This window comes from Ascidia mentula, chromosome 2 (assembly GCF_947561715.1).
Source record: "Ascidia mentula chromosome 2, kaAscMent1.1, whole genome shotgun sequence".
Taxonomy (NCBI): Eukaryota; Metazoa; Chordata; class Ascidiacea; order Phlebobranchia; family Ascidiidae; genus Ascidia; species Ascidia mentula.
Window position 1 is genome coordinate 4,035,905 of NC_138567.1, and position 26,037 is coordinate 4,061,941.

At 38.9% G+C, this 26,037-nt stretch overlaps 2 protein-coding genes across 2 annotated transcripts; one reads left to right on the top strand and one right to left on the bottom strand.

The window, feature by feature from the left end:
* Window positions 1–479: 479 nt before the first annotated feature.
* Window positions 480–5,360, bottom strand: LOC145889928 (uncharacterized). The gene is made up of 13 exons (XM_082980977.1): window positions 5,347–5,360; window positions 5,057–5,094; window positions 4,796–4,871; window positions 4,512–4,601; window positions 4,279–4,407; window positions 3,722–3,894; window positions 3,241–3,393; window positions 2,756–2,981; window positions 2,287–2,461; window positions 1,839–1,948; window positions 1,391–1,547; window positions 811–1,060; window positions 480–589 (listed from the first exon to the last, which is right to left on the bottom strand). The coding sequence occupies exons 1-13, from the start codon at window positions 5,358–5,360 to the stop codon at window positions 480–482; spliced, it is 1,701 nt and encodes a 566-aa protein (XP_082837103.1).
* Window positions 5,361–7,451: 2,091 nt separating this feature from the next.
* Window positions 7,452–26,037, top strand: LOC145890682 (myosin-binding protein C, slow-type-like). Its single transcript, XM_082981817.1, has 35 exons — window positions 7,452–7,667; window positions 8,043–8,191; window positions 8,806–8,942; window positions 9,131–9,256; window positions 9,482–9,646; window positions 9,878–10,050; window positions 10,394–10,577; window positions 10,856–10,947; window positions 11,295–11,436; window positions 12,402–12,526; window positions 12,735–12,871; window positions 13,033–13,168; window positions 13,884–13,998; window positions 14,393–14,574; window positions 14,851–14,976; window positions 15,173–15,366; window positions 15,448–15,582; window positions 15,762–15,906; window positions 16,254–16,408; window positions 16,749–16,890; window positions 17,986–18,138; window positions 18,523–18,675; window positions 19,624–19,779; window positions 20,007–20,150; window positions 20,407–20,483; window positions 20,851–20,967; window positions 21,558–21,800; window positions 22,115–22,289; window positions 22,570–22,670; window positions 23,074–23,266; window positions 23,333–23,471; window positions 23,806–23,966; window positions 24,339–24,489; window positions 24,660–24,777; window positions 25,031–26,037. Exons 1-35 carry the CDS (start codon window positions 7,565–7,567, stop codon window positions 25,091–25,093), a joined length of 5,007 nt encoding a protein of 1,668 aa, XP_082837943.1. The 5' UTR covers window positions 7,452–7,564; the 3' UTR covers window positions 25,094–26,037.

Here is a 26,037-nt window from a genome sequence, read left to right on the forward strand (position 1 = left end):
GAAAATTTCAACCGCCTTTTTAACGGAGTAAGAGTTTGGTCACCCACCTACCTGAACATCGGCTGATTTTGAACGGAATCTCTTCCAAAACTGCAACTGATGCAACCAAACTAATCCTCCACAGTTGAGATTTTCTCAACAAAAACGCTCAAAAATTACTGTAGGTGGGAATTTATAGCTGTGTTAGTTGTTCTGATGCAAATCCAATTAAAGATCTTTTAGGTTTGGCTACGGTCTCTCTCCAAAAAGGCCTTTGCATTCCTAATGGTACATTGTTTGTGTATACCCAATAGTCAGTAATTTGTCAGTCAGTAAGCTGCATGAAATCAAGTTCCATTAAACAAAGGCGAGCGAATAAGTAAAATTTAAAATTCGCTTTTGCTTACGTCCAACCTACTTCTGAGTCACGACAACGTAGTGCAGATATTAGTTTTATTTCAAGAAACAGCAACCTTGCCATTTACTTCGAAAAACGGGCATTAGGCTGGCTCTTTAGCGCCAACGCGCGACCGAAACCAATAGAAAAGCATCACCGCAAACGATATGGTGGCTGAACATATCCCAAGCACGAAGACGACGCGGGAAGCTCCTGTAAAGGGAAACCAATCGCATATTCTCTGAACTACTGTAATATGGATTGTAGGAATGTTTTGTAAGTTACATATATGATATTACCTATCACGAGGTTATAAATTTACAACAAGTACACGTAGTTTCGCTTCCAGAAGCTGCGAATGAAACTCATTTATACAATGAAAAACAATTACGTGTTAGAAAACGTCCGAAAAAATGTATTAAAGGAGCACTTACGTTCCAGCTCCAATTGCGGATGAGAAGGACGCTGGTTTTCCGGAACGTCTTCTTTGTCCGTAAACAGAACAACGTTGCCCGGTTGCCCGTCGACGTGAAGTTTTTCATACCTCAGACCCTTTGACCCGAGAAATATGTTTATCGGACCAATAAACGTGCGGGTGACGTCATCCGTAATGACGTTCGTATGATTGGATGATCGCTTTCTTCGCAGTTTGCAATACAGAACGTTTGGATTTTGCTCGCATTGCTGGAAAGAAAAACGGCAAAGATTTGTTAGTTCGAAATGTTAAAATTAATATCTGGATATTTAATAGTGAAACATTTTACGATAATTTGACTAGTTTTAAATTGCAACTTTATATGTTTATTGAGATGAAAGTTTGTGATCAGTTTGTCATGATGTAATAGTCATGGACATTGTTAGAGACGGATATGTTTTCAGTTTTCTGTTCGGTATTGGTACAAACCAAGGAAAATCGACGGGTCACGATCACTTTTATAGTTCTAAATTAAAACTTATGTTTTTTTGTTAGTTAGCGTGCATCGTCTCTGTTTAAAATTTGTGAAAAACGTTTACCTGTAATTCGTCAACGTGACAAAGTTGCAAGGTTGCGTGGAGGTAAATGAGGTCACACTTCGCTGCTTTCGGAACTTGAAATGATAAGCAAACCGAATGAGGGGAAGTAGTTTGTCCGGACCGCAACGAAAACTTGAAACCTGGGTTCTGTGGACAACTGCAACAATATAAGTAAAAATTATTTGTTGGAAATTTAGATGTTTACTTAGGAAGCCGCTTGGCTAAAGGATTGCTTTATTATAATCCAGGTCATAATAGAGGGTTTACATAACAGTATCAAAGGCTATTATGCACATTGATTAGCATTTTATGTTTGTATGATTTTTCCCTTCACAAAATTGTCCGTGTCGCTTGGCGAGCATCAGCTTTTATGACCGATACTTCCACCAAACTCAGCAGCTGCGGCGTTACGACATTCAGGCAAATAAAATTGCAAACCATTAATTACCCGGACTGTTCTGGAACCATGGTCGCAAATCCTGGCATCCACGCATTAGGAGAACAAGACAGGAACAACTCAGCAACAGTCACCACAAGGAACGCCTCACTGACAGAAACCTGCAAGAAAAATCCAAGTCAAAATTATGAAGTGTTGTGTACAAGCATGGTCGGATTGGAACTACAGAACCTTCGAAACTTCACGACGACAATGGACAGTGTAACAAGGTTAGCGGTTGTTTACGGCACGCACGAGCTTTAGATATGTGGTTTTGAATTTACCAAATCTATTACATTGCTCGTCATGTTATCATGTTATAGTTGTACGCATTGTTAGTGCTGTGATTAAAATCTATTTTCAGATTATTGGTACATATTTTTATAGTTCACACAAAAATGTTAGAACACAAAATATTAGTTTCATAAAGGTTACCGACCACTGGGTTGGACATTCCCACCTGTTCAGTATTAACGCCGATCTTCACGTGGATGATATCACCTATGGTATAAACAGCTTCGTCCAAAACTTCATACAAAGTAGGACAGGATGAGGGACAGGAGGGGATCTTGCACATTCCTATATCAGCAGAGAAAGAACCTGTCCGCACAATGACGGCGACGTTTGGTTCGACTCTGGACAAAGAAACGTAAGACACATACTTTTAAGACGGTTTAAATATAGGCGCTTCGTTAAGAGAAAAATGTCATTTAGATAACTGGTATATAGTACCGTAGGATATGTTTCTCCGGATGTATTTAATGTTTCTGTGAGATTTTTAAACAAAAGATAACACTCTGATCGTCACAATCACTTCTTGTGAGTAATGCTTGGTTTTGTCAGAATTTTGATAAACGTTTTTGTTACCAAGACAAATATCGAGCAAAAAACCTAAACTTTTCATGTTCAATAGTTTAAAATTCGCTTACAGAGGTTTCAAGGAGGCCAGTGCTTCGTATTGTCGGGCGTACACGCAGCTGAAATCAATAACTGGAACAGGCATATCGAATCTCATCCGCGTATCGCGATTTATCCATATTCGATTTTCGAAAACGATTCCCTCAGCAACTGGGTCCGAAGCAATAGTTGTACCACAAACATCAACAAATGGAAGGTCGATCTTCATTTGGTAACTTCCATCTCTTGCAGCCGATACTGAATAAAATCCTTATTAAAAACCGGTATGTACACGAATTTTTCAGCATTATTGAAGCGTCTCTTTAGAAGTTGGTTTGCACACATTTCTCTTATACAATGGAGTAATATTGATTTGAGTGCAGTAACTATTCAGATTTTTGGATTTTAGTGTGGAAATAACTGCAGAAGTGGGTGGAATATATTTAATGCCTTACTTGGTTGTTCAAAAGCTAATCAATGTTACCGAGAGCAATTAAACAGCGAGTTGTTTTTATACCTGCGCATCTGTCTGACTTTGTGATCTCCTGCTGCCCAGCGGTTGGATTCACGAACATGAAACTGTTGCCGACATCCTTGTCGAACTCCTGATAGAAAGCTTGTGATATGTTCACGACTATCTGGTTCTTCAAACATTCGACAGATGGCACAGCTATAAACAGAAACTGTCAATTGTCTTATTAGAAACTTTAAATAGACAGACGTCCTAGGGCTATTTATCATATTTTGTACTAATCCGTTACTGAGTCTCTGTCAACCATAGACTATACAGGCGATTCAAAGAAATCAAACTCTCATTTGTCTTATTAGTGTAGTTATCAGTGCAACCTTGCTTAAAATTTCAGAAAGGCCCTGAAAAGTACTCTTGAGATTTCATGGAAACAATTAAAAACCCAAATTACTCAAGAGTTTTTGTACTAAATCCAATCTTAACTTCATAAAATTACGTAAAATAAATTGCACAGAAGTCGCAGCCATACCCACGTCACAGTTTTTTCCAATAAACCCTTCGTTTAAACTGACGCACTGGTAACCTCGCTCGTGCTTACAAGAAGCCAAACACGCACAACGATTCATGCACGGGTTTGAGGAGCAAGCGTCGGCTTTGGGTCGATCGCAAATGACACCGACCCAGTCTGGAGTACAATCGCACCTGGAACGAACATCCCTGGTCATTTTCCCCTTTATGATATTGTGTTATATAGCCAGGATTACCACCAACCAGGACCGAAATAAGCATACGCGCTACATAGATATAAATAAGCACGATATGACAACCCCGATAGGCATGGGCGTCAGCACAAAATAATCGAGCAAAAAGGTGTTTTCTTTTATAACCTCCTGATTATGTGTTTGTTTTCTGTTTTTCAGGGTTATGGTGGTCAAATACTCCACCTTCCCTCTTTCAGGTGCCCTTTTATGTAGCAAATTGGGGCCCGGCCCTACCTTTTTTATTGATTAAACTTTCAACAGCACACATTAAAATTAAAAATCAATCTCCTATATCACGACATTTTCAAATTAACAATTTTCCAACCTGAATCCAACGGAAATTCCAATCATGTTGTATTTTTCGGAACACGTACCTCCATTCGCACAAGGATCAATCTCGCAAAACTTTGGGGTTAACATTCGGCCGTACATGCATTCAGTTCCTGCACCGTTCCTGCATTTCGATCACTTTCGGGTTATATATTACGTCAAACAATCTTTACTTGAATAGATCAATGTGCCTGGTACCGCCTAAAACTTGAACACACTCATACTCACGGCAACTCTACGCATCGTTTAGGACTTGAACATTTGGGGCTGCACTTTTGGTCCAAAGTATCGTTCGCGACCAAACACGTTGGCGCACCTCTGCAAGTGTGAATAGGAGTGATCAAACTTCGTGTAGTAGCGATTTTTCAATGCATCACAGTAGTAAGTTCGACAAGTATGAAGCATAAAATAGCAAACTACAATTTAGTTCAATCGCTGTATGTACAGCTGCGATGACACCAAGATTGGAACGGACTTGGGAGGCATTTATTTGGAATTACCGACACACTTACAGATACAAGGCACAAAGGGTAGAATTGGTTGGGCAAGGTGGAACACATTCTGTGGCAGTTGCATTTGAATCTGGATCTAAATACAACAAAAAAGCACGAATTTTCATTTTATGGAAATTAAAAAATAACTTCCGAGAAAAATAAAGTCAAAGGAAATAAAACGGAATATTTTGACCAATTCCAATGCCTTTGCTCGCGATTTAGTTAGGTTACTGACTGACATTATTAATTACAGTAAATTACCGCTGTTGTGTTAGTTACCTGCAAGGATAAGAGACGACGACAAAACTGAAATAAACCTGAAATAAATAAACAAATTATGCGTATGCATAATCAAATGAAATCATGTTTATTTTGCTCAAAAGCCTACAACGTTAATGAACTATTCATGCAAAAGTTAAAAATGACACGAAAACCGTTCAGCCCAATAAACATAATTTGCAATTCAAGCGGAGGAAAACAAACTATCGTTATTCCCTTCCTCCTCTACAGCACAGCATTTAGTTTACATCATTATGCGTTATACATTAGTTGTACTTGTGCATACTTACCAGAAAAGCAACATATTGAACAAATACAAAATAACCCAAAATTACTCGTAAAGCCGATGAAACGGTTTTGCGAAGCTTTTAAGCGAAAACACGTGGAGAAAATTTTTCCTGGTTGATTTAGCTCGGGCTGCGTTCGAGATTATTTCGGAATTTTTTTTCTGAAAGTGGAGTTGATGACTAATATATCTAAATGAAATGAAATGGAAACAAAAAGTTAATATTCTTACACGATAAACTACTCTAAAAAGTAACACACCTTTAAAGAATAGATCCTAACTAAGTGATCATTAAAATAACATAATTTTGTCATTAAAATAAAAAAAAATATTCAAAGAGTATTAATATGTCAATTCAAACTTTTAAGAGTATTAAAAACCAATAGTTTACTTTATTCCGTATTGTTCAAAAAAGTACAAAAACTATAGTCGTGTTTCTATGTTTTGTAAGGCAGGGTACTACTGGCCTTGTAAAAGTGTTTAAATTTTGGCGCTAAACTAAAAAGTTTTTGATCAACTTTTATCAGAGTTGTTGGAAAAACTTCTTGTTTGTATCGTGTAGTTTTGTATTTGGGTGAGACTTTACTTTTGCTGGTTGTTATAAAGGTTTTGGTTGCGCTTTGTTTTGCCACATGATGTTTTATCTGCATTGTTAACAGTTGCTTGTGTATTTGTACTGCAAAAACACACAACTATTTCATAGAATACAATACAGCACTGGTGAGGATCAGGAATATAATGCAGGGAGATATTTCAAAGACCCCTATTGGTTTGCAACTACATGGTAAGTGCATGCAACCACACTTTGTACCCTAGCAAAGTGTATCAACTCTAGCACAGCATTTTAGTCTAAACCTTTTACATATATATACACACATGTTAATACAATGTAAACGGAAAATAGGAAAATCTTTTGTCCCAAAACATAGGTCACTGGTGCAGGCTATACAGCAAATGAGTAAGTTTGCTTCCTTCTTTACTTGTAGCTAACCTATTGGGACATCATATGCACAAAACCTCGTCGTTTTGTGTCAAATTTCGAAGTCCTAAACCTTTTTGGTCGCTAATGGCCTACTTTCCCCGACGTCGCAGCTACGTAATCTTATGTTAATTACAGGCTATTATGAAATTTGGTTTAATTGTAAATTTACGTTTCTTTGTGTAAGACAGTGAGTTAAAAATGCCTGCACTTTTACTAACTAAGAACCCCCTGAAACCATTCTACACGACCCTTGGATATCTTCTTTGAACCCCAGGCAGAACCATCATGTTGCAGCAAATATATTATGACTAAAGTTTGATAGATATGTGCCATGTTATGCTTATTTCAAGGTAATTTAACTGCAAAGCACCTATTTTGTCAATTATTTGCAGGAAGCTCCATACGAGTCAGGAGTTGGGAAGTTAACGTAAACAGCTTTTTTTAGGTGCCTCGCCGAACGTCATGGTTCTACGAGGAGCTGTATTACGTGATACAACCCACAGTTCAGTGACGCCATCGACGCACGCTCCATATTTGGGCTTGCAATAGTCCCATCCCATGGGAAATGTATGGAGATGACGGGTTTGTCGTACGAATGCGACAACGAGAAATGTCCAGCAATGGTAAGCGTCTTCTTTGTTTAAGAGGGTGTTATGGATCGAGACCAAATAGCGATCTTTTTGTGAATGTTTGTTGGGTAAAGACTTTTTTCTCTGTTTATCTCACGTAAAAACTTCTTTGTCGCTTTGTTGTGCAAGCACTGATAAAGTACGTTGGGTCGGTTTGGTTTCAAACCCAAGTATCTCTCGTGCATTTAGAAGACAGGCAGCCTAAACTACAATGAACAGTTATCGTAAAAAAACGAAAATTAAATTGTTTGGTTTTTGTTGTCTTGAATTCAGTTTTCTGTCTGAAATATTACATCAGAAAGTTACAGCGCTTATAATTAGTATAACATAAGGTCCTTCATTATTCCAATCTACATCAATGGTAATATTAAACGAATTGTTGTTGATAATATCAGGCAAATAATAATTGTATCAGAAATTGCAGGCAGATCATTATCATGTTAAACATGAACATCATAGGTATTATGAACTTATATTATTCTTTCTTTCCACAGCAAATAGAAACCCTGCGTACTCCCACGGAGTGCATGAACCTAAACGTGTACCTCGCTTTTATAGCTCAGTGACTTTTATTTGCTACCAGTTATTCAGGACGTTGGATTTTGTGGGTCATGGCTGCTCCACAACTCAAAGAATTCAGGAAACCTGTGGAGGAGGAGGGCGAGTCGTTTCCCAAGTTTGTGAAACAAGTTACTGACGGGGAAGGAATGGAAGGTGAATACTTGCAGAACATTGAATCTCCACTTACATAAAACAGTAGGGCAATAAGTTTTTCGCCCAAAATTCGACCATTGATTTGTTCAATACAAAATGTTGGGTGAGACGCAGACTTTAGAATGTCGTGGACATTTATTCCAATTTCGATTTGTTGTCCAAAAAAATAAAAACAATATAGGGATGGTGATGCTTCTGGGCATGTTGTAATTTCAAAGAATCTGTCCTGGCCCAATCAAACAAAGATTTTGATTTGCAGACGTTTCGCCTGCTATCTTCATACGTGCATGTAAAAATGTACGTTCAATTGTGTCACAAATACATATTCTTTGCAAATATAAAAAACAACAATAGCAATAATAATGATCTTTCAAGGTGCTCGACTGGAGTTTAGCTGCACAGTGGAAGGAACGCCCTTCCCGAAAGTGTCGTGGAAAAAGGGGCAGTGGTTGCAGCTTGACGATGGGGTGCGGTATGAAGTGAAAACCAACCCGGGTTCAGGGATATGCACGATGGCTATTAAGGTACGATGACTGCATGAAAAGGGCGACGCCGCCGTCTCTCCAGTGTCTCCTTACTTCAAACAAATTGCAGCCGGCTGCTTTTCTAAATTATGCGCCCTAACATTGATTCGGTCGACTGAGGGAGGCGTTGATGCGTAATTACAAATGATCAACGTGTTGGGAATATCTCACGCCCTTATTGTAGGCATATGTACGCACACTGTCTTTATTTTAACCCATTTCCTGTTTCCGATTGTGTATTGATGCAAATTCTCTTAACTTGTCTGTCTTTGTAGGGTATTAAATATGGCTATATATTTTTTTTAATGAGGATTTTAAAAATAGCTCGTCATGTTTATTTTCAAGCATTAAAAAACGAATTTGTAACATTTAAACCAGTGATTCCAAAACCTATTTTACCTTGCGACCAATTTTTAATGAAAATTTGTAATCACTGAGATATTGCGAGAGTTTTTTTGATCACTATGGCGTACTGTAAGTTTTTATATGGATGGTTTCTTACTCACTTATAGGATATAACGTTAAGTTTGCAGCTTAAATGTCGGCACGGAATCGTGTTTTCGCGGTTTCGTGGAATAGGTGTTGCTCTATACTCTTTTTTTTACAAATTACAGAAAGTCAGAGTTGCTGACATGGGAAAGTACCGAGTGGTGGTTACCAATGATTGCGGGGAGATCACGTGTCCATTTCAGGTGAAAATCGACGCAAAGAAAAGTGAGAACATCAACTTCAAGTCACAACTGAAGCACAGGTGCGTTCGTGGATTAGTAGGTGGAATAATGTAACTCAAACCTGTTGAATTGTGTTTCGTCATGTCCGTGTTTATGTACTGTTTTTTGGAAAAGAAGTGGAATGGTGCCGGTAACGGTGAATTCCATTTTTAACAAACCACTCACCTAAACTTAACTCGTTTCGAAATCCGCAAATTTCTGTGTGCAGAGAGGTTAAACAGGTCAAGAAGAAGACGGCCGAAGAACGAGAAAAGGAGGTTTTGGAGATTCTAAAAACTGCAGAGCCAAAAGATTACGAGCGAATCTGTATGGAATATGGCTTTTATGATTTCAGGTTAAAAGAAATGTTCATGATCCTGTATTCAGTTAACAATATACCGTCCCCGAAAAGTTTGTCTCACTTGTTGCTGCAACAAAGCCTATCTTCATTCATACATTTTAAAAAACTCACTAACCTTAATGTTTGTACTTAAACTTTAAGTACTCACCTAAACTTTATAATGTGTTTGAAAACTTTATTCAAGACAACTTTTTGTAAATTCACCCACGTGTTGTACAGGCACATCCTACACAAATTAAAGGACATGAAAAAGGTTGATGTTGCGGCACCAGAATTCGAGGCGGCGAAAGTTCTCAAGGCTTTGCGTCACGTGACTATCAACGACGAAGGGACGGCCGTATTCGAAATTCACCTGGAGAATGTCAGCCCGAACAAACACATGATGTGGGTTAAGTCACGTTTGCTGTGTTGTTGATGCTAAATCTTCTAGCAGTGGAGCTCATATTGGAAAACATTATTGTGTTCAAATATTTGAGTTTTCTTGGGTGACAAAATGTTAATAACAAGCTAACGGTAGTGACCTGGGAAAGTACCGGGTGGTGGTTACCGATTTATTACCATTGTCAAAATATGCTTGGAAACCTAAAACAACCTACATTTAATTATGGTTTCCAGGTGGTATAAAGACGGCGAGGTTGTCCAAATTCCTGGACCCGAGAAACGCCATGAGCTGCGGAGAATAGGAAATGTTTTCCAACTTATTATCAGGAATGCAAATGCGGAAGATGCGGGGACTTATACACTGGACATTGGCGGAGAGAAGTTTGATGCTGTGCTCACCATTAAAGGTAAAACTAGTTATCTTACGGTGATTGTCTGGCAGGCAATTGTACACCAGACGAGTTGCGAACATGATTAAAGAAACAGATAAACTGTAGTCACCACACATAGCGACCGATGCAACGTTTGGAACAATGATTCCTTTCTGTTTTGCGGAACCCTAGATTTCCGTGAAAAATATAAAGGGTTTTGTGAGTTGCCTTAAATCTTGTAATGAGATTTAGAAAGCTTGGTTTGATTACTTGCCTGGCCATTTTCACAGTTCTTGGAAGAGAAACATTAGTTCGTTGGTATTCTGCTAATCTCAGAAGGGATTTGAAATACAAATAACTAACAATACGTCACAAACAGAGCAACCCCTCAGTTTCACGTCGCAACTGACATCACAAACTGCAAAGGTTCACGGTCGCTGTGTGTTCGAATGTGTCTTGACGAGACGTGGACAGAGAATCACGTGGATAAAGGATGGTAAGGTGCTGAACGTCCGGGGAACGACCGGTCGCCTACAGGAGGTTACTGAAGGAAAAGTTCACAAGTAACGTCTTCCATTTGTGTTCATTTGTGTAGCCGTTTTCTATTTTGTTGTCTTTATTGAATTGTAACTAATCTTCTGGCATAAAATAACATGGTTTAATTCTCCGACGTTTCGTCCGGAATACAATAAGTTATTGCTGTTATTTTATGCCAGAAGATCAATTGTATTGAAATTGTAGCATGCCTGGCAGCAACGGTAGCAAAATACGAGCCGGTAATTTGCAGTCAAGGACTAAGATTGATTATAAAATAATTGCTACAGTGCTGCTTGTTTTTCAGGCTTATTATCACGGAGCTTGAAATGAAAGACAGTGCGACGTACACTGCCAAGCTTGGTGACCTTACATCCAGCGCTGATCTCAAGGTCACAGGTGAGAATATACATTTAAGTATAAATATATTTTTTGTATTTTATCTATGTTGTTTTTATTTTATTAAATACGTTGTGCTTTACTTCAATATTTATTGCGTAAAATTGATTTCATTCTAGCAATTACAATTTCTCAATAACCAGCGTTTGACCCCTACGAACAAATTAGACGTTCGCAAAAACCGAAAAAGAATCTTTAACTTAAATATTTAAAAGGGACCGTTGTCCCCTTCGTCACTCCGCATGAACGCCGGTGCCCTCAGTTGTAACAACCAGTGCAAAGTACTTCACGCACATTCAGGTTGGCGCGTTTGCAGCGTGCGTAAACCTTGACCTTCCACGTTGCAGCTGCGCCGATTCGTTTCCGACAGCGGCTTGTCAACACAGAGGTTAAGGAGAAAAGCACCGCCACGTTCGAGTGTTCGGTGAGCAGCAGAGAGGTAACACCCGTATGGACTGTTAATGGAGAAGTGGTTAAGAATGGTGGAAGGTGAGCAGAGAAGTCTTGACTTGTTTTCAATTCTATTGGAATTGTTCATCGTGGTTGCGCATATTGAAATGTGTATTATAGAAAGCACTTTCTGTGATACGGACTTGTGTAGCGTATGGCGATTATTGCGAACAAACCCATGGTTTAAATTCACGATGTAGAATATTGTGCCAATGAGTTTATCACGAGTTTAAACTACAGAAATCTTGGATATAGTTTTGCAGTGATCCCTTTGTCTGTTTTACGAGCTTGATGCACTCTGTTACCAATCACAACATTATCTAATAAAATATGATTTGATTCCACTCAACCCACATGAGATGATTGCCGGTGTGGTAATTTATGGGCAATACTTTCATTCACAATCAATGCACTTCAAGTAACGCTATGTTTGCAAAACAAGTTACAGCATCATTAATACTACCAGCACAATCTCCCACCCGTCCAATCCGTCGGTTAACATCAATCACGTCTCAAGCCAATCACCCATTATGACATCACATAAGTAGTCGCGATGCCGAATCTAGCGGCCGGCTTACAATCCCCTCAGGGACTGTTCAGCGCATGCGCATTGGCCCGGGGTGGATGTTGCCTTGCAGCTGTTCGGAATGCTTCTCTATTTTAGTTTGCAATGGTGGCCAGTGCAGACCTATTGTCTGCTAACTAACATAACTGGTAAATTTGTACAATTCGCTCTTAATAGTATGTTTAATAATTTTCCACTTATTACGCTGCATATTGTCTTATTCTCTTTAAAAAACACGACCCGTTCTTACATTAAAATTCATACCTATTGATGACCCTATGTCAACCCTCACTCCCACAAAAGCTTCATCCAAGTGCTGAGTATCACAGAACAATATAATATTTAACTGCCAACTACTTGGAAATCTATTCAGCAAAATGCAGATGATATTGCATTTGGAATGTTTTGAACCGCCGGTAATTATCGCACTTTGCTGCAGATATGTCATCAAATCCGGTGATGTCCACAGTCTTACTGTCAAAAAGGTGGCTTTGGCTGATCACAATGCGGTGGTCAAAGTTACTTTCGGAGAAACGACTTCTTCCGCACAACTTCAAGTTAATGGTAAGTGTCGACATTAGTAAATTAATAATACTTTTGTGGAACAAACGCCTAATTCCACTTATTCCAACCCTGATGAGAGTTTGATTTCTATGAATCGCCTGTGTAGTCTCTATGGCAGACAGAGACTCAGTAACGGATCAATGCAGAAAATGATAAATTTTTATCATTTTTTGCATTCCAACCCTGCTTTGTTTTTTCTGCATTGCAGCAAAACCTATAAAGGTTATCAGCAAAATGCAGGACGCCAAATGCAGAGCCGGAAAACCCGTGGAGTTTTCTTGTGAAATTGATGACGCCGATGCCGACGCTACAGTGCAATGGTTTAAAGATGACAAACCTATAGAGGTACGTGGGCAGAATGCTGACGTATTTTCACATACCGAAAGCACTTCTACTTCTGAAAAAGTTCATCAGATAGAAAACGAAATTTTGGCAGAACCAGATACAAATATTTTTGTTTATTTATTATCAATATTTAGGCTGTTTTAACCACTGTACCCTTGCAGGCCTCCAGCAAGTACGAAATGGTGAAAATACGTGGAAAATACAAACTCGTGGTGAAAAATGTCCAGACCAAAGACGAGGGACTTTATCAGTTCCAAATACGTGGAGTGCGATCGGAGGCCCATCTTAGTTGTGCAGGTGAGCTGAAAGGAATGTTGGTATCGAGTAATTTAAAATACGGAACACAACTCACGGTTTTGTAAATCGTTTAAATAAACAATATAGCCCATGTATCTGACGCAAAAATTTGGAAAAATAATCAAAACGTCAACAAAGTAAACTTTCTCGCAGCTATTTGGGCTTTGTTGTTTGTCGAAAAGTTGAAAATAACAAAATAGTAAATTGGGCGTAGATTGTGTTTCTACATGGGTGACCCCTGTATTATAGTTAGCAGACGTGAATAGTTGGTTCTCATTGAATGTCAATTTGTCGTCGCCCATCACCCGTTTACGTCACAAGCAGAGAAGGTCACACCCCGGCTTACCGCCCTACGACAAGAATTGAATGTCGTGACGCAATAATGCTGTTAACTGTTTAAAAATTGACGTCACCGCTGGCATCTAGAAGTTGTTTGTCAAAAGTTTGTGAGAATTGCTGTGGGGATAGCAGAATGTTACTAAAGCAAAACAATTTGTTGTTGACATCTTGCATTTTAAAGAAATTGCTTCGTTTTTACAGTTAGCAAATTGCGTGTTACATTATTCCATTATGTTTTGAGTAGACAATTGAGCACACGCTTTTAAGCACACAGAGTAAAACATGTTGTCATGTTGCACTATACTGTAGCAATGCTCACAAGGATGTACGTAGTAGCTTAGGTTCATTTATTCTAACCCTGGTATTATTCATTCAGACCCCCCCACTGTCGACCACGCCCTTCTGGAGAAACTTCGCAAAACCCCGCTCAAGTTTAAAGCTGGAACCAAAGCTAAGATCGAAATTCCATTCACGGGGAAAACCCCTACTTCGTGAGTCTCAAACCTTTACGTTCGTTTTGTTTTCCGCTTGATTGACTTTCCATTTTCCTTTTAATTTTTGCATATTTTAATTTCAGTTTATTTAATGTAACTTGGATGAACACAGTTTTGTTTAAAGCGTCTGCATACTTTTATAATGTTAGTCACCACATTCCTAGCTTTTATCTCCAAGTTAAAATCTTAGTACCTTGTGTGGTAATCGGTAGGGATTTGGGAGACCGCGGTTTGAACACGAAATTTGAAAGTAAGAAACAAAAACTGGCTTATTTAGCGCAAAAATATTGAAATTACAATTTTATTATGTCGCTCAGGCGAAAATACAATGTGCTCCAAGCTTCCGACCGCATTTACGGCGTTGTTTTTAAATCATATAAACTGTGTTCAGCGTGCAATGGACAAACGGTCGAGTTACATTGATGGAAAGGGGTCGAATGCACATGGAAAACTCAGACAAAACCGCCACCCTGTGCGTGGAAAATTGCCAGGTTAAGGATTCCGGGGTCTACGAACTAACTATTGCCAATGAGAGCGGTGACATCACAGTAGAAATCCCAGTGAATATTGTTGGTGAGTTTGTCATTCCTTGAATTTAAAATGTTCCTTATTTTTGCCAGAGTTTCAGTTCCTAATATATCTCATCTTCTGATCATCTATAGTCATTTATTTTATGCGTTACAATAGGTTGTCAGTTAGCTCTAAAGAGGTCAATTAGCTCTGAAGAAACTGTAAAACATTTGAGCATTTCAATGCTTCACGGCGTGTTAAGATTTGGTGTTAAATTTACAAGATTTCGGCCAGATACATTTCGTTTAAGATTTGTGACAACAACTTGTGTTGTTTCAGACAAACCAGCTGCACCCTCTGGTGAAATCGCCTTCTCCGAAATCAAGGCGAACGAACTTACAATGTCATGGAACCCTGCGATAGACCAGAGCACACCAGCAGAGGAGTACATCATAGAGGTCAAAGGTCAGTCTTGCACTCCTGTGGTATAACCTGGATTCATATCCAACCTAATATTAAGAAATATTGTTTTTTTGCTGTCCCATCTAAATGCACGCTCTTGTGGTTTATTCGTAATTTCCTTCTTTTCTTGTTAATTTTGTTACAAAAGTTGCCTCCAATTGTGCAGTTTAAAAGAAAACGTTTTAAACTTGCTCCACAGATTCGAAAGGGAAATGGAAACCGCTTGCAAAAGTAGCAGCTGACAAGAACAACTTCACTGCTAAGAATCTTAAGGAGGGGGAAACTTATCAGTTCCGCGTCAGTTCGTCCAACCAGGAAGGGAAAAGCGCTCCTCTCGAATCTCAACCCGTGTCCCCTGCCGCTCCGGACGAACCACCATTCATCGACCCCAAGGTAGCGGATTGAATCAAAAATTTGTTTTTCAAAATATTGAAAAAGAGACTAAACAAACTCACACGCTGTCGATTTTTTCAGGTCATTGAGAAACTGGAAAAGACACCAATCGTTGTGAAGGCGGGCGAAACCGCAACCATCAAGATCCCGTGCAAGGGGAATCCCCCACCTAGCGCGGCGTGGATGCATGACGGAGATGAAGTTCTTCCGGTTAAGGTGAGGAAATTCGTACACAATTTCCCACGTGTTGTGGACATTCCTAGTTATTACCCATTACCAAATGGCCCTAAAAATTCTAGTGACGACATATGGTAAAAAAATCACAAATTCACAGGGTATTCGGTTTAGTATTTGCGCAAAGACCTTATTTTTTGAGAAATATATTTGGTTGTTAGCACCACCGAGCGACAAAAGGTTCAAGCATGAATGAGGTCAGTTTGAAGATTGTCAAATGTCAGGGATCTGATAGTGGGGAATACGAAGCAAGAATCTTCAATAACATCGGAGGTGTGATCGTCAAAACCAAGCTGAAGGTCATGGGTAAGTCAGACAAAAGGTACCCAATATATTTAAATGGTTGTAAGATATTATTTGCCTCTTTGGAGCTGTTTGGCATTAACCTGATTTTCAATGAGAGTATTTCCCGTAATTTTTGTTGTTCCGTTAAAATTTGTTGATGTTTTGGTTTGGGTCAGGAGTCATCATCCTTTTTTGAACTGAACATACGAATAATTACGAAGGGCTATTAGTTATTACATATAAACATTTGAAATGGTTCAGTGACGCGCTTTTTACTTGTCGTTAAACAACAATGAGCGATTATAAAAAAGAAGTCCAATCAGACATGTCGGTCCGGATATTTCCACGTAATTTTGTTTATTTCCCAGACGTTGCGGACATGAGTAAATCCAACATTAAATTTGACAAAATCACGCCGCAAGAGGTCGCCATCTCGTGGCAGAAACCCGAACAGGACGGGGGAAGTCCCGTGACGTCATACGTGGTCGAGCGCTCTGAGGCCGGGAAAGATGACTGGACGCAGGTGACTGAGTGTGTGCGGAAAGTGATCCCATTGTTTCCTTGGCAAACGTACTTAAATACCTAGTTTCCAGCACAGTAACCTCCATAACACCTGAACTGGAGTATTTACTGAAACCTGTTGCTCTCCGAATACTGAATTAATGACGTAAAAATTATTAAAATCAATAGATGTAAAGCTGGCCATTACAAAGGTAAAAACAATGGTCTGTTATGTTCTATAAAATACATTATACTGTTGTAAATTTTGTGCCTTTTAATGATTTTAGGATAGTTTTAAAATCTTGATGCCGTAATTTGTCTATTTTGAATCTACTTTACTGAAACAAATCGCTTCCTTTCAGATAAGTGAGGTAAAAGGAACAAGTTTCCGCACTTCCTCCTGTCAACCTGGCAAGGAATATGTATTCCGAGTGAAAGCTGTTAACGCTCAGGGTAAAAGTGAACCCGTCGTGTCCGCCCCTGTATCCTGTGGTTTGGCTCAAGGTAAGGATTCCAATTTAGTTTCGTCCACTTATCAACAATATTGTTGTGTATGATTGCGTAAACTGTTTTAAACTGTTTACGAGTTAAGTCGATATAAACTCTTCTGCTAGCTCCAGCAACAAGTTGTTCACACAAAGTTTAAACGTCGTTCGTTGTCATTGTAGTTAAATAATTGAAATATGACTGAAATCAACGAACCGCTTAAAAAATATTTTTGCTTTTCGAAGTTATGCGATATTGTACAAAGATAACGATTATTTTGTTGTGCAAGCTTTACATTGAACAAAATTAAGTCCTCATGGTTAAATAACGACTCCCGTATTCTTTGCTGCAATGATTTAACAAGGAGAAAATTTGTTCTCGCTTCTTTCGTATTTTTAGTAAATTTAACATTTCATTTAGATATGATTTCTGTGTCCCGGGTTTTCAAACACACCCAAGTTAAATTATCTTTTGCGAATTCCTTCCATTTTGCCGCCAAATTGGAGGTTGTTAATTGTGACCATCACGTTACCTCCCAAACCCAAACTCAAACCCAAACACAAGTAAACGAAGTTTTGGGGGCTTGTATGTCGCACCATACTTGTGTCACAAACGAGAGTAGTAGCAAACAAAAAGAAAAAGGCAAACCCTTGAAAGAAGAAGGAGAAGAAGAAGGTAACAGAAACGAGAGAGTTGGACGACACAACACCTGTTTCGAGGGCAAAAATGGTGGATTTTTGTCGCATATTTGTTGCCACGCCGTCAACTGCGCCAATGCTTTGCACAGCACTGCTTTCAAAATGAGAAAAACTGTTTACGTACACCATCGGTACACGATAAAGACACGAAAATATTACATTAAAATTACTGTATTAAAATTTTATTCCCAAGTTTATTACGCGCAACTTGCTTTTGCTTTGTTATTAAAAAATGCTCCTAACGCATTTGCGTTAAAGTCGCAGGAGATTTTTTAAAGCAGGCCTCGCAAAGTTTTTTCAAACTTTGTAGTCCTCTTGTTATTCAATTTTCACGCAAAAAACCTTTAATGTCGCTTGCTTTGTCTGTGGCAAATGCCTTTAAACATTTCAAGTCATGTTCACATTGTGTACACAGTTGCCCCCCGCATCGATGAGAAGATCTTAAAATCGTTGCAAGAAAAACCGTTCAAGTTCAAGGCAGGACAGACGGGCAGGATTAAAATTCCTGTCGACGGAGGTCACCCCCCACCCGTGATCACGTGGGAGAAAGATGGGAAGCCATTGGAAGGTTTGTTCTATTATGTGTTGCGTTTTTTTACGCTAGTCACATTGCGTAGGTATGGTGAAGGGAGGTATGTTATGTACTCTTCGTACAAGAAAATGTACAGGAATATGAACACAGTATTATGTTAACAGTAGTTTAAAGTTCTAGCGAGGAGCGTCTACACAATGTCTAGCGAGGAGCGTCTACACAATGTAGTATTTGCATACATTTTTGTCCTCTTAAGTTTGGCACATAAGTAGTTTTCAAGTACCGTGAAATTTTGCTGTACATTTTGTTGTATCTAGAGATACATTATAAGCAATTGTTGAAAATTCCTGAAAACTCCTACCAACTGTTTGGTTGTGACACACATTTAAAGAACAAATATAAACACTTTTTTTTCTGCAGGCGATGGTAAAAGGGTTGTACTCAACCACACGGACTCCAACCACGCCCAAGTGTGCGTCCACAAATGCCAGAGGAGCGACTGTGGGAAGTACGTGTGTAAAGTTAAAAACGATGCTGGGGAGATCACTATTCCAGTCGATGTACAAGTGTTGGGTGAGCGAGTAGATTGTTCGCTTTTCCACGGTCTTCCTATTTTATTTGTGTGTATTGTTGGTTTCATTATTTATGTTCGCAGAAACTTGTAAATACATCTGCTGACGTAAATTAGAGACTTGTTGCTTTAAAAGTCACGTGGTACCACTTGCAGTAACTTGCTGTCGCAGATGAAAAGGCAATACTTAACCGAGGGCCAGATTCTCATTCAGTTGATAAATATTCGCACAAAAAAAATATGTGAATCTACTCACAAATGTTGTATATATACATGCATGTTATTTATGTATATAAATGAACGCATATCTTTTATCTCCAAACGTAAATTGTTTGTGGGTTGTCGTGGGTTGCAATAAGTTCTCTCCCCCATGCACGGAATTACCGGCGGTTTTGAGGTTTCCCTTTATATCCTCACACAGCAACTGGTATCAACCCCCACATGTCGAGTGTGACGCACTTTGACGTGTCTCTTGTGTTCGGTTTCCCTTTAAACCGGTTTCAACAACCTCATGAGTAATCGCAGTTTTAATGCGTTTTTTAGTGCCTTGACAACGTGAAACAACCAAACGTTACACGACCCGTGCAGTTTCAAAATTAACCATCAAGCCTCAGTTTTTTTTCATAGAAACATGAATTAAAGAGTTTTTTGTTTGAATGCTCATTGCAGGATAATGTTTTCAAATAAAAGCAAAAAGGCCGTATAAATTATTAAGCTGCAGACAATACAAAACACACTTCATAAGCTACTGCAACAGTCACCAGCAGCACTGATGAGAGCTTACAGGTGGAAACGTGTGCACTACTGTCTAAACTCAATCTTTTCAAGGTTTCCATAATTTTCGATTTCAATTAACAATATTAAACCTCCCGAAAAATAGTGCGTATAAATCCAGGGCATGATTACAGTTCACTACAAATTACCCCATAACTTGTCTCGGTATGATTTAGACGCTCCAGCGCCACCCGCTGGTCCTGTACAGTTTTCTGACGTGTCATCCAAAGGCGTCACAATGAAGTGGAAAGCACCTGTCGACGATGGCGGTTGCGCAATCACACATTACATCATAGAAAAGAGAGAAGAAAACCGAAAAGTTTGGACTTCAGGTTCGTGTGTGTTTGAAACACGGTGTGTAAAGTTCTTGACGTAAATGCTTCACCGTATATTGTTTACATACAAATGTGTTTCGCAGCAAATAAAGGTTTTATTGTTGACTGTATGCATTCAAAAGTTCAACAATTTTGCATTTTCATGATTTTGTACGAGACAGCATGTGAAACTTGCAACACTTGTTTCACATGCTGTCTTCAAAACTGACTTCTCCACTTTCCAGTCGGGAAAACAAGCGGGGCCGACACAAACTTCAGAGCTCACGTTCCTGGAGGGAAGAGTTACAGTTTCAGGATAAGAGCTGTCTCAGAGGCGGGAGAAAGCGAATCTTTCGAATCCAAGGTCATCAAGGTCAAAGATCCTTATGGTGAGAAATCACTTTTATTTTTGTGTGTCCTAATGATTTCTCTTGCCTATAAAGTGTCGTAATAATGCTCTTTAACACAAAATAATACTATAAGGAGCAACTCGCATTTTTTGAGGCGCACAATTTTGCCGCGTCATGATGAGGCACAATTTTGCCGCGTCATGATGAGGTCATCATTCTGTTTAAGTCGCAAAATATTTGGAATTTCGTAAATCACGTTTATGAATTGGGATAACGTTTATGTGAATAAATGCAGATCCACCTTCGCCAATCACTGGAGATGTTGAATGCGTTTCAACTTCCAACGGTTCCATCACCATTAAATGGGGAAAGGTTGGTCTAACTTGTTTTATTCCTATTTGTTAGCTTCTATTTTATTCTGTCTTTGTGTAAAAAGGTTTTGATGTACCTCAAGAATACTCTTAAATTAGGAACATAACTTACGGCATTGTTAAGACAGACAATAAAGCCCATGTAATTGCTCTGAAATTCATTACCAAATGCATTCCGCATCCACATTGATTGTAAATACAATTGAAACGTTTGCACTTTTATGGGCTATTTTTTTTCTTAATGCTTTGTTTGGTGACATTTATTGTTTCAAGCTACGTTCATGCAATTTTTTTGAGGTTGTGATCTTAACTACTGCTTCATAAAAGTTTTAAATAATTATATGTAAATGTTCCGTGGATATTCGAAGGTCTCATCCGATGGAGGGAGTCCGGTGAAAGGTTATATCGTGGAGAGGAGGAAGAAGGGGACGTCGATGTGGACGAGATGTAACAAGGACTCACCTTGTCAAGGTCAACAATATACTGTGAGTTGAATTCCTCATATGTGTCAGTAAACTTTGTAGGTATTAAACTGTAGATATAAGTAAGAAATCAATTAGGTTTTCTTATTTTTGTTGAAGTAAATTGCTCAGATTTAAACTCCCAGTAATGTCAGGCATTGGAAAGTTGACAAATGTTTGTGCCATTGGTTATTCGTTCTGATGTTTGCGTGGTTGCTTAAAATTGAGAGGATTTTGTGTTCGGACATTATTAGTGGGGTGTTATTGTTTTTTTTGCCTACTACCGCATTATGCTTAGCTATATAAAACATTCGTGCTAATTATTTGTTATGTAACACATTTTTTATGTTGGTGTTTAAACTGCGTGTTTGTGTTTTTAGCGATACCGATGATGCATGTAAATACATGCGAAATATATATTTGTCATGAACAACGTCAAACAAACGACTTAGGATTACTTGTAGGAATTGATAAAATCCTGTTGGCCATTGAGAATCTTTTCATTCTTTCAAGTCTTTGTTTTTTGTTGGCTGAGTTTTTGTTGGCCATAAAGACAACAGGAGATTCAAACTATACAAACTCTAAAAATGTGTAAAAATGAGGTTTCCTCTTAGGCTTCTGACCTCAAAGCTGACTTGGAGTACGAATTCCGCGTGGTGGCGGTAAATGCAGCTGGTGAGAGCGACCCGAGTCGTACTTCGAAAGCTTTCCGCGCATCTGAAGCTGTAGATCCACCCGGGGAACCGAGCGACCTCGAACTTGTCGATTCAACCAACTCCTCCCTGAGTTTCTCGTGGAAGGGAACGGATAGGAAAGGAGGAGCTGATCTGCTTGGATACGACATTGAACTACGCAAGGTTGGTGCGCTTTTAATGTGATTGGTTGTTTGCTGTGCTGTGGTATACAACGTGTCTGCCTGCTTGCCAAAATAGTTTTGTAAACTTAACGTCGTTTTTATTTGTTGTTTTTTTCTCTTTCTCATTGCAATAACATATTGGATTATTTGTTGTTTCGTTGTTTAGTTTAGCAAGATTGAATCCAATGTTTTTTTTCATGTCTCTATTGTTTATTATACCAGTTTATTCACATGCTTGTCTGATCGTTTCTTATTCGGTTTGCAACTGCTCGTTAAAATGCTGTATTTATCAGCATGACACATAACAATACACAGGAAGGTACGGATAACTGGATCAAGTACAACGAAAGTCACGTCAATGGAACTTCCTATACTGTGCGTGGGTTGCAACATAACGCCATATACCACGTTCGCATACGATCAGTCAACGCCGGTTCTTACAGCAAATATTACACATACAAGGGAACCTTCACTGCTGAGGAGTTCCACGGTATGTCATGCTGTTACTAGTTGTGTCCAGAGAGTTTGAATAGTGTTATTTTTAAAGAAATGAATGGGATTCGCCTTAGTTTATGATTAGGAAAACTGACATTTTGTCTTGCTTATGTAATTTGAAAACGATGTTTTTTCAATGTAAAAATTTTTGTCGCACTGTAAACAGTCGACTGAGAGTAAATACTCATTTAATAATGTGCTATGTTTCCTGGTGTGTGAATCATTGGTTGCCAAACCACATTTTCTGAAACAACAAGCGCATGTTTTTCTTCCAGTAATGCCGTCTTTCAAGCTTACGTCAGAACTAGAAACTGCAATTCGGGAGGGATTCGTGATCAACGCCGGTGGAACGATCAGAATCCACGTACCTTATCATGTGAGCTTATTTTCACGGTTCCTGAATCTATTTGAATTTTGCTGTTTTTTTTCTACATTGTATTAAATACGAAAAATTATCACAAAAGCTGCTGGAATCACCCTGTGTTACAAGGTGGTTACCGAATGGATCTGTTGGTAAAAAATACAAAATAGAAACTGACGATGATCGTCTGCCACGCTTTGTATTTTTGTATGAAATAACTTTTACACTAAAAAAAAATGCGATTGTCCTTTAACCAGTCGCAAATACAGCTTACAACAGTAACTAAGATTGTAAGAATGCGCTGTGCATTCCCTTCATTAAAAATTGATTCTAACAATCTTTGTTTTTGAAATAACTAAATTTACACATATTTGTCATTTATTTTTATATCTGACACAACTTTAAACATTGTATGAAGGCCCGGCCCCGACCCGACGTTCATTGGACGAAAGACAATGCCGAGTGTGACGAAACAGTCAACATTATGGACACGGATGGCGTAGCTCAACTTCAAATACGCAACGCACGTGGATACCATTCAGGAACTTACAAACTGTCAATCAAGAACGCCTCCGGAATAAAGACGCTCTCCTTCAAGATACTTGTCCACGGTTTGTTATAGAATCATTACTAGGTAAAATAATCAAGGAAACTCATAACGTATTGTTACGTCACAGACGTGCCTCCACCCCCTCAGGGTCCGGTGAAGATCGTAATAAACGGAAGTGAGGTACAGATGTCATGGCGACCTCCCGCCAAAGATGGAAACCAGGGAGTGACGAAATATACGATCCAGAAACGGGAGGCACGCGGAAGGTGAAGTGTTCCACCAGTGGTTGTCAAACGTTTATTATATTGACCCTTAAACCGATTGTCAAAGTAAAAATGCCCCTGGATATTCAGTGTGTAAATATTATGTTTTTATCAGTAATACTAAGAAGGGAGACGTTATCAAAAATGTGCCTTTTCGAGCTAAAAAAAATATATATATATATTTTGAGCGAAATTCCCTTTCCAAATATATATTCCCTGTGATGGGGAATCCCCCCGGTTGAGAACCCCTGTTCTACGCAAATGCTTCGTTCATGTATTGACAAACTTGGCGGGACAAAACAATTAACCAGTTCGGTTTTCTATACATTGCATGCAGAGACTGGCAAACGATCTGTCAGAACATCACAGATTGTCAGTACAAGATCACCGACCTCCGAAAGCAGAGATCTTACTATCTGAGGATACTTGCTGAGAACAATGTAGGAAAGAGCGAACCGTTGCAAATCAAGGACATGATCTACATCAAGGAACACGTTGGTAAGATTGCTTTTACGCGACTTCTGTGGTTTTGGTGCCACTGAAAATGTGACAGAAAATGCCTTCAATTTGGACCTCTTTTATTATGTGTATTCGTCAATAAAATAATCAGGAACTCTCTAAACCAGTTGTGGGCAACCTACGACCTGCATCCGGTCCGCAGTCTCTTTACAAATTGCAGCAACTCTTCGAGTGCAATATTATACAGTACTAAATAAGCTATAATATAAATAAAATGCCCCACAGCAGCAAAGAGAACGATACATTTGGTGGAACAATAGTACTATATGCTGATACATGGCAGAGTTTGGCTTGACCCTCGGCTTTAGGAAAAGGTTGCGGCCTCTGCTCTAAACGATGATATTTGCGCAGAGAAAATCCAAATAGAAGATGTCCAGTTCGACGAGAAAGATCTTCGCCAACCTCCCGTTGCCACAGTTCCATTGAAACCTCGTTGCGTTCCATCTGGAGTTAAAGTCACAATGAGTTGTTCTATTTCCGGAAAACCGTACCCTTCAACAAGGTACACAAATACTCCAAATACTGGGAGTTAAACAAAAAAAACACATTTTACTTTTGTTTCGAAATTTTCTGTCTAAACATTTTGGTTTTTATGACCCTTTGGTGGACTGTTTGTCGTGATATGTTATAATTTAACATTCAGTACACGTTTCAATACAACTTACGTCACAGGTGGTTTAAAGACGGGCGTGACGTCACCGACGATAATTATTACTTCAAGGAAAATGTGATCGGTCTTTGTAGGTTGGTGATTTCACAGGCAAAAAAATCTGATTCTGGCATGTACAAAGTAAGTCTTCGTCTTACGTGCTTTCTAACTTATTTTACAAATATCAATAGGCTTATATACAAATAATTTTGAATCCTTTAAACGATTTCCTCTTTTACCGCAAAACCATTACTAACGTACAGGTACATTTTAACAAGAGATTAAGAAGGACGAAATATTCAAAAATTTAAATCAATACGAAAACATTTCCAAATCTTCCTTTTTCTATTTTATTTCTTTTCTCATCTTTTTTTAATTTTCTCTTCCTCGAAAGATTATTGCCGAAAACGAAGTCGGCACTGTGATGTCAGAGGCGAGTTTGCAAGTCCACGATTAACACAACATGACGTCACAATTGGAATCGCTCTAGTTTCCTGTTAATCGAACGCACTTGTAATTTCGAGGCTCGAAAGTATAAATATGTCCTTGTATTTGCCGGTGCTTCAAACCGGCGTAGTATCTTTTTGTACAAAAAGCGTAAATGGATTTGATTTCTGCATGCTCCAAGATTGTAGCTGTATCTTGCCTGGGGGCTTTCCCCGAAGTGCTATCAATATTAGGTAACCCCCCTTTTCTGCTTGTCAACTCCAGCCCTTCTCTGCAGTGTTTTCTCTCAAACAGTTGCCAGAGCTCACGCGCTCCTATGAGATTTAAACCTATTTACGGATTTGCTGCATGTAGAACTGTAATCTGCTGCTGCTGCTGCTTGTCCATTACTTGTGGAAACAATTCACAATATAAATGTTGGTTACTGTGTATCTTTACCCTATTCAGTGTTACACAAAATATAATGTGTTTATACCTTGCTCTCATGTTGTATCACAAACTGTTTTCACATTAGTTTGTTTATTATCTTCACACATCTAAAGATGAACTGAAGGGGCGAGGGTTTGAAATAGGAATGTGTTGCACGATACGATGCTCATTGTCCAAACGAAACTGAGTGAATGCTTTCACATTGTACAAATCGTAAACTCACGAACTTTCAACGCTAGTCCTCTTGTAAATACTTCAAGTATAAACAGGCATATTTCATTGTATATGCATGCAATTAGTTTTAAAGACATGACGATTTGCACAAAAAGTGCCTGACCGACGATGCTGACGTCATAAGGACCGTGATTGTTACGTAGAAATCGCATGGTTTGGTCTTGTTAGCGCATGACTGCATAAATTTACCAGTAAGTTTGTACTTTTGCGACGCAACCACTGAAGTATTATTTGTCGATAACGAACTATTTTGTGGCAAATGGAATAAAAAACGTTGAATGAATCAATGAA